General features: G+C 37.1%; 1 protein-coding gene across 2 annotated transcripts; it reads right to left on the reverse strand.

Moving 5' to 3' along the window:
* Positions 1–6,061: 6,061 nt before the first annotated feature.
* On the reverse strand, positions 6,062–7,673 carry LOC104211701 (F-box protein At2g17036-like). 2 transcript variants are annotated; one of them, XM_070153353.1, is made up of 2 exons: positions 7,357–7,673; positions 6,062–7,058 (listed from the first exon to the last, which is right to left on the reverse strand). In XM_070153353.1, the coding sequence occupies exon 2, from the start codon at positions 7,034–7,036 to the stop codon at positions 6,197–6,199; it is 840 nt and encodes a 279-aa protein (XP_070009454.1). In that variant the 5' UTR covers positions 7,037–7,058; positions 7,357–7,673; the 3' UTR covers positions 6,062–6,196. The 2 variants fall into 2 exon arrangements, with proteins under 2 accessions (XP_070009454.1, XP_009759098.1); XM_009760796.2 differs by having other exon boundaries at positions 6,062–7,064.
* Between the last annotated feature and the right edge of the window lie 1,783 nt (positions 7,674–9,456).

The raw sequence follows: 9,456 nt of genomic DNA on the forward strand, positions 1-9,456 counted from the left end.
AAGTTGCATTAAAGTTGTAAATAAGTTGCATATTATATGAATCGCTGTATGAAATTAATATTTAAGTTATAAATACTTTATTTTACATATAGTTGTATATATGTATCAAAATTGTATTAAAGTTCTATTATGTTGTATGACAATTGTATTTCAGTTGTATTTCAAATTATGAGATAGATCTTCCAAAAGAACAAGGTCTTTTTCGAATAAGCAAATTTATTTGGAACCCTACAAGTCCACTCTTTTTCCTATTCAAAGATCAGCCACTTAGCTTTGTGTTTTCATATCAAGAGTTATTTGCATATGTAGAGATATCAAAGGGGCTTCCCAAACAGATTCTCCTATATATATAAATTCTGCTTTATCAAGAATACACGGATTGTCCGATTGAAAATGATAACAAAATGCATAAGTCATTAGAAGGAGTTCTAAAAAAATATACACATGGTGTACCACCTAATTACCGTATTTCCTTTATGGGGAAGAAAAAAAAATTCGTATGAATATTGTATGAAAGTTGTAACTGAACTGTATTCTGTATGAATTTTATATTTAAGTTATATGTTACTCCCTCCGGTCCACAATAATTGATTTTTTTGATTGTTTTCACGTAGATTAAGAAATTCACCTTTTCACATTAATTAATAATAAAATTGACCATATTAACCTTTATTATCTCTTCACATTTTTTTATTTTATTTTATATTTGATATAATGTCATTTTAATATTTGGGATGTGATTATTATCAGGGGCGGACCTAGGTAGGATCAAGAGTGTTCAACTGAATCTGCTTCGCCGAAAAAAATACTATTTACACGTATAAATTCATTTAGAATTTTATATATAAAGAAAAATGATTGGTACAAGCATAGCCTGGTGGTAGTGCGGGTTCAATAGTAATCGATGGTTTTGAGTTCAAATCTCTGCCATATCATTTGTTTTTGTTTGTTACATTTTATATATTTATAGTTTTTAAATAGTACTTCTTTACTTAGTTTAAATTATTTTGTAATTTATAAAGTTCTTCTTCTTCTTTGTTATTTGTTATTTGTTACACATGAAGGTAGATAAGTTGTTTTTATTTACTTATTTATTGTTTAAGTTTTAAATTGTTTATTTATTTTGTTTACATTTTATTTATGGTGTTTCAAAATTGCTACATTGTTACTTAATTAACTAATTATAAAACTAAAACATATAAATTAACATCGAACACGAGCGGAAACTTTTTAAGTCTTATAAAAAATTGATATATTTGTTTTCTTTTGTGTTAGCACTTGTTTTCTTTCTTTATTTTCCTTTATGCCTTGCCTATGTACAGAAATGAAAGATCCCTGTTATTTTTTTTTAATTATTTATAAGTAGGTAAATTTTGATATATTTTATTTTATCTAACTATTTATTTGTTTTTAAATTGCTTACCACCTCAAACGATATTATTAGGGGTAGTATGGGAATAGAAAAAAAAACACCATTTCTTATTGTCGATTGTCAATTGCGGTTTTAGTGTTTACTTGAACCCGCTTATATAAAATTCTAGGTCCGCCACTGATTATTATCAACTCCCACTAAACATTGAATGAAGCAACTGGCAGACGATAATTGAAGGAAAAGAGACTTCACTGAATCCTTTAATTGAAGACGCTAATTATGGTTTGAGAGCCTTTAAGGAAAAATATATACAATCTTTTAAAGAAAAACCAGTTAGCTTTGGTGAATAGGAAACTTTAAATAAAGCGGATAAATAAGTTTGTATTAAAGTAATTTGATCCCTTAAATAAAGAGAAATTTTCATAAAGCACTATCTTTTAGTAGTAATTAGCCATCTATAGATACCATTTGCTATATTACGGATTATAGATACCTTTTATGTGGTTATAAGATGTATTTGATGTATTTAAGCTATTGTATTCATGAATACAATAGCAAAAATAGGCGTAAATCAGGGAAGTCCAGCTAATCAGTTGTTGTATTTGAGTGTATTCGACTGTATTCAAGGAGTGAAACATGGGATTACAGCTGGACAGATTATTGTATTCGACTGTATTCACGGCGTGAAATAAGGGATTACACTGCCTTGGTGCCTGCTTCAATCCATAAAGACTCTTATTCAATTTGCACACCATGTGTTTCTTTCCAGCTACTTCAAATCCTTCTGGCTGCTCCATATAAATCTCCTCTTCCAAATCTCCATGAAGAAATGCAGTTTTCACATCCAACTGCTCCACTTCAAGATCTAGGCTAGCTGCTAAGCTCAAAATTGTTCGAATAGAAGTCATTTTGACAACAGGTGAGAAAATTTCGTCAAAATCAATACCTTTCTTTTGTTCGAAGCCTTTAACCACCAATCGAGCTTTGTATCTGACCAGCTTGCCATTTCCATCTTTCTTGAGTTTAAAGACCCATTTGCATTTGAGTGGTCTTTTACCCTTTGGAAGTTCAACCAGCTTGTATGTGCCATTTTTCTGTAGAGATTCCATCTCTTCTTGCATAGCTTTCATCCACTGGTTCTTTTCTGGATGGGACAACACCTCCTTAAGACTTTCTGGCTCCCCCTCATCACTGATGAGGACATACTCTGTGGAAGGGTACCTGCATGACTCTACCCTTGGCCTCTCTGATCTCCTCAGAGGTTGAGGTTGTTCTTCTCCCTGAGTGGGGTGCTCCACTTCCTCGACACCTTCATCAAGTTGCTCCCCCTGCTCAATAACCTCACCAGGTTGCTCCCCCTGCTCGGCAACCTCGTCGGTCGTACTTTCTGCACTTGTGGGATTGTTAGAAGTAGAAGGAATAGTAACAAAGTTAGGAATTATACCATTCTTCGCCTTTTCTGACATATCAGCAGCAGTTCCAACTTCACTTTCTCGGAAGACTACATCTCTGCTTCTGATGACCTTCTTCTTTACAGGATCCCACAGTCTGTACCCGAACTCTTCATCTCCATATCCGATAAATATGCAGGGAACAGATTTATCATCCAGCTTTGTTCTCTACTCTTTTGGTACATGTGCAAAAGCTCTGCAACCGAACACCTTCAAATGCGAGTAGGACACCTCCTTGTTGGTCCAAACCCTCTTTGGGATTTTAAACGCTAACGGAACTGATGGACTCCTATTGATCAGGTAACAGGTTGTCTGAACTGCTTCACCCCAGAATGACTTAGGCAGTTTAGCCATTCTGAGCATGCTTCTCACCTTCTCCACAATGCTGCGGTTCATCCTCTCGGCTACGCCATTATGCTGTGGTGTTCCAGGAACTGTCTTTTCATGCCTGATCCCGTGACTTGAACAATACTCTTCAAATTCCCTTGAAGTGTACTCACCTCTATTGTCACTTCGGAGACGCTTTAGCTTTCGACCCGTCTCCCTTTCTACTAGAGCATGAAACTTCTGGAAAACTTGAAACACCTGATTTTTGGTTTTCAAAATATAAACCCATAATTTTCGTGAAGTATCATCAATAAAAGTAACAAAATATTTGTTACCACACATTGATTCAATTTCCATTGGGCCACAAATATCAGAATATACTAAATCAAGTGTATTCAATTTTCTTTCAGATGATGTCTGAAATGAGACTATATGCTGCTTACCAAATAAACAGTAGTCACAAGGTTTTACCGTTGTACCTAAGAAATGAGTGATTTCTTGGCAAGAATTTGCAATCCCTTTTCGCTCATATGACTCATTCTTTTGTGCCACAAATCTGCAAAAATCTCATCTTGTACTGCGTTCAATTCACCTTGGCATATTTCTGCATTTGTCCTGTACAACATGCCACGAGCAACTCCCTTTGCAATCACCAATGATCCCTTAGTGAGTCTCCACTTTTGATTCGCAAAATAGTTCTCGTATCCATCTCGGTCTAAAGCAATTCCCGAGATCAAGTTCATCCGCAAATCAGGTACATGCCGCACATCCTTTAGAACCAATGTGCATCCGACATTTGTCTTGATACAAATGTCACCAATCCCCGCAATCTTTGAGTAACTTGTGTTACCCATTTTCACTGTGCCGAAATCACCTGCTACATATCTGCAAAAAAGATCTCTTACCGGTGTGGCATGGTGAGATGCCGCTGTGTCAACCACCCATTCCGACTCTGGACCTGACAGGTGCATGCATTCCTCTTACTCATTTATAAAGAGGACAACATTATCATTATTTTATACCATGGCGGCTGTGTTGTCGTCATTCTTCTGGCCACTGGTTTCACCTTTGCCCTTCCTTGGATTTGGGCAATCTCTTTTGAAGTGACCTGGTTGATCACAGTTGTAGCAATTTCTGGCTCTTGATTTGGATCGGTTCTTTGACTTCCCACGAGCTCCGGATCTACCATAGTTGTTCGAACTCCTTTGATAACTCCTGCCTCTACCTTCTGTGATGAGAGCCTGTCCTTGATTTTCAGGCTTCTTTCTCATCTTCTCATTGAGTAGAAGAGCCGATGTGACATCTTTCAACTCAATAGTAGTCTTACCGTGCAGGATGGTTGTTGCCAAATTATCGTACGAAGATGGCAACGAGTTCAATAGCAAGATGGCTTTATCTTCTTCCTCGATTTTCACTCCGAGGTTGGCAAGCTGTGTGATTAGTCCGTTAAACACATTTAAATGTGACAAAAAATTCGTACCTTCACTCATGTGTAGGGCGTATAACTGCTTCTTCAGGTACAATTTATTTGTCAGCGTTTTGGACATGTATAGGCTTTCCAACCTTGTCCAAATTCCACGTGCAGTGTCTTCATCAATGATGTTATTTACCACATCATCTGATAAGTGCAACCTGATTGCACTAGCAGCTCTTTCATCCAAGTCAGCCCAATCCTCAGCTTTCATGGTATCAGGCTTTTTGGAATCAACATCTAGAACCTTGTGTAATCCTTGTTGGATGAGCAGATCTCTCATCCTTCTTTGCCATGTTGAGAAACCGTTATCTCCGTTGAATTTTGCTACCTCGTACTTTACTCCGGACATTTTTATTTTTCACCAAGTATAGTACTACCGACAGTGAATAGTATTTCAGTGAACGAGCAGAACCTATGCTCTGATACCAGTTGTTGGGAATAAACCCCCTACCAAAATAATATTCACGGTAATAAAAGGGGAATAATAATGTAGCACCGAAATACGGTAATTAACAAGAATAAAAGAGTAACAATGACACCAATATTTTTACGTGGAAAACCCTTCTGAATAAGGGAAAAACCACGACCCCGAGAGGAGCAACTGATATCACTATAGTAAGGAATTTACACTTTATAGGCCCGAGTAAAATACTACAAAGACCACTACAATACTCAAAAGAAATAACCCTCTTTTGATATTTCACCTCACTACAATATTGCTCACACTCTCTATTTTCTTCACAGACTATTTTCTTATATCGTGTCTGTGAAACCTCACTCTTTCTTTCTAGCTCTCAGATATATTTTCCTCTGAGATTGTGATGAAAGAATGAGAGCCGAAGCTCTCATTTTATAGGCAAAATATGCCTACCAACCTTGACCTTTCAACTTCTACAGCCTGTCATTTTTGACAGAAAAATGAGAAACGTGGGCTGTCTGCTTCTGCCAACTTTGAAAATGAAGAAGAAAGGAAGAAAACAACTTCCTTAGAACGTGGGCTGGACCCCACATATAGATGTGCTGCATTAGCATACTTAAGACCAAAATTATATAATATACTAGTAAATTTAAAGAGTTCGTTGAATATGAGTCGATTTTCCCATGTGCGACGCAAGTTATACTTGCAAAGTTGAAAATGATATAAATTCTGTACTGGAGTTCATTGATCCCGTGTGTAATTGAGGTAAAAAACCAGCCAATAACATCGCTAGACAATTCCTCCTTGGTGTTGTTAAAAAGATTAGTTATCGAAAAGTTTCAGTCGGTTGTACCTCAATATAAAAGAATCAAAGCAACCAAGTCAATCAAATAAATGCGATAATGCAACAAAAGGCTAAACTGATATAAAGCAAATATTAACATATACATAATTCTTATTGATCAGCTTTGCCAATGTAACAGATGCAAGTATAACATCTTCTGATCTCGAGCACCGTACGTAACATCAGCATATGAAATTATCAAGCAAAATATTTTACAGGTATATTGCTAGAAAATGGTCCTTCTTAAGTGGGATATAAGTGTGTGCACAATAGCTGAAATTTACTAACTTGTTTACTATTGAACCTGGGATTAAACCTGCTTCAGCCTCCAACCTTTAGATAAGACACATACAACTAAAATGACATATCGAGTAACAAGTAATAATGCACCAGATAACTCAACTAGGTAGAACTGAACTGAAGGCAGCTTAAACATATCATCTTCAAGCTCAGCAAGCAAGCGTGTTTGTACACTTGGTTGAGCAATGCTAGGCCCTGCAATATCATAAACCCATACTTCCCCACGGTAACTCACGGAATAAAATTGGCCCTTACAAAAAATCATATTGCAGACTCCACCATCAGTAACAACATCAATCTCCGTCCAATTAAGATCTCTGGGTCGCCAAAAAGCCAAACAAGAACCTCCTGCATAATAGTGCACCAACAACGCATAATCTGATGTAAGAGATGGATTTGCAGATAAGATAGCTTTGTCTATGCAGTGCCAACGTTTCCCTTCACGTTGTCTTTCGAGATAATCGAAACCATGAAAAGACAGTAAGTCTTTTCGGGAGGGAAGCTGTGTTTTGATTCGAGAGAAAGGATGCAACAAGTTCATCTCCCCCGTATTATTTGCCACGGTGCAAAGCCATCCCTCGGATGGTAAACACTCTTGTCCTCTAGCTTCCGGGAGATATATGAGTGAAAGTTTCTTCTTGGAAAGAGAGTAAAATTCTCGATAATCGTCATCTTTGGCACCCAACAAAAGCAATGGGACTTGGGGCGAAAGCACATCAAAATTAAGCTTTGGGGCAGCAGTTCGCCATGAGGTACAAACGGCACCAAAAGCAATGAAATCTTCAATCACTTTAACACGCTTTGCAATCTCAGTAATCAGATCGATGGGCAACTCTGCCCAGTTCGCCATAGTTTGAGGATGTGAGGCTTCTCTATTTCTAGGGCAAGGAGAAAGAGCAAAACAAAAGAATTATATAGGCGAGCAAGCAACTTCCTATATTGACATGGATTTGGAATACCAATGACAAACCCAAATTTTTTCTCATTTAGGAACTAGGATTTGGACTCGGCGTGCAAGTAAAATCCTATATTTGAACAAAATCACACAGACCAACTTTTTGTGCATTTTCTTAAAATCGCATCAATAATCCTCCACTCTTCTTTACATGGGCGGGTTATATCCTGGGAAAGAAGAGATAAAACAAATATATATTATAAAGTAAAACTTACCAATCCAGCTTCGTATCATCGCCCGTTCGTCGCCGTCGATTATTCCGGTGAAGCTTCCCAATCTTCGGCAACTAGAACCGCCGATGATAACCAACAACAGCTTCAATTTTTATACTTAGGTTTGTTGATTATTTTGATTGAAATATGTTAATACATGTTTGTTGAGGATTTGGTATTTGAAGGTAAGAATATTTGGGGACTTTAGAATTATCACATGACTCATTAATTATTCAACCTCAAAACATTGTGCGAATTTTCTAAATCAAAGAAGCATTGTCTGTCTGAGTTTCTAAATCATCACCAGTTACAGAGATGGATGCTCATTGTGGTGGAGTTTAAATTTCAGCTTATAATGCTGGAGTTTAACTTATATAAGTTTGAATTCCAACAAATTGTACTGGAGTTTTAAATTGCATAAAATTTGAACTCCAGTATATTATGTTGTAAATTCTCGGGATTCTATATTTTCTTCCTGCATTTAATAACCTGTTTGGCCAAGGTGTTAATGTATTTTAATATTAAAATTATAATATTAAAGTACATTTTGCTATGATGGTAAGCAACCTCCACTTCCAATCAAGAGGTTGTGAGTTCGACTCTCCCCAAGAACAAGGTGGAAGTTCTTAGAGGAAAGTATGTCGGGGGTCTATTTGGAAACAGCCTCTCTATCCCAGGGTAGGGGTAAGGTCTGCGTATACATTACGCTCCCCAAACCCCACTAAGTGGGATTATATTGGTTTGTTGTTGTTGTTGTTGTTTTGTATTTCTTGTGAGAAAGTGATTATAAATTTTCTTCCTGCATTTAATAACATGTTTGGCCAAGCTTCTAAAATCAAGTATTTTTTTTAAAGTGTACTTTAAAAAAACAGTTTGTGTTTGACTAATCAATTTGAGAAGTATTTTTGAACAACAATTAATTTTTGGCCAAACTTTAAAAAACCTGCTTCCAAGCACTTTTCAAAAAGTGCATTAAAGGAGAAACTACTTTTTCTGTTTCTCAAAATTATTGCTTTTACTCAAAAGCACTTTTCCCCCCTAGAAGCTTGGCCAAACACCACAAGTTTTTTAAAAAAAGTGCTTTTGACCTTAGAAAAACTTGGCCAAATAGACTGTAGCAGTGATTACTGTTAATTACATTCGAATTCACAGCTATCTTTCAATTACCAATCCGAAAAGTGGCAAACTTGTGCAATGTTTACTTGAGTCTATGAATCGTGGCGCAAAGGTCTAACATGAGTTGCGAAGGCTCACATAATTATCATTCAAATTGAAAAATATATGTAATACCCCAGACTTTAGACAGAGTCACATATCGGCAAAACACAAGAGGGATTCTAGGTATATAAGTTAACAAGCACTAGACCCTAGTGATGCGTTTTAAACCCGTAAGGGCCTTGGCCCATAACGGACAATATCACTAGTGGGCTGGTCTATTAGAGATGGTATCAGAGTCACTCTTGTGTCAGTCATACCGATGGTGGGTCAAAGTTCAACTGAGTTTAGGAAATCCAGATTAGACGAGGGTAACACCCCAGACTTTAGACAGAGTCTCACATCGGCAAAACACAAAAGAGATTCTAGGTATATAAGTTAACAAGCACTAGACCCTAGTGACGCGTTTTAAACCCGTGAGGGCCAGGCCCATAGCGGACAATATCACTAGCGGGCTGGGGTGTTACAGATGGTATTAGATCCACTCTTCTGTCAGCCATGCCGATGGTGGGTCAGAGTTCAACTAAGTTTAGGAAATCCCGATTAGACGGGGGTAACACCCCATACTTTAGACATAGTCTCATATCGGCAAAATACAAGAGAGATTCTAGGTATATAAATTAAAAAGCACTAGACCTTAGTGACGCGTTTTAAATCCGTGAGGGCCTAGGTGTCACGACCTAAATTGATGGTCGCGACGGGCACTTGGTACCGTACTCAACTACGTACCAACATAACGTATCCTTTAATGTCATACTATCATAGATAACTGAGCCGGAAGACTGTCGTGATATAAGTAGAATACATCATGTGATACCAACTTATACATAAGATATATGGGCCTATAAGACCAAAATAACCACTCGTATACTGAACATAGGCCGACAA

This window comes from Nicotiana sylvestris, chromosome 8 (genome assembly GCF_000393655.2).
Source record: "Nicotiana sylvestris chromosome 8, ASM39365v2, whole genome shotgun sequence".
Lineage (NCBI taxonomy): Eukaryota > Viridiplantae > Streptophyta > Magnoliopsida > Solanales > Solanaceae > Nicotiana > Nicotiana sylvestris.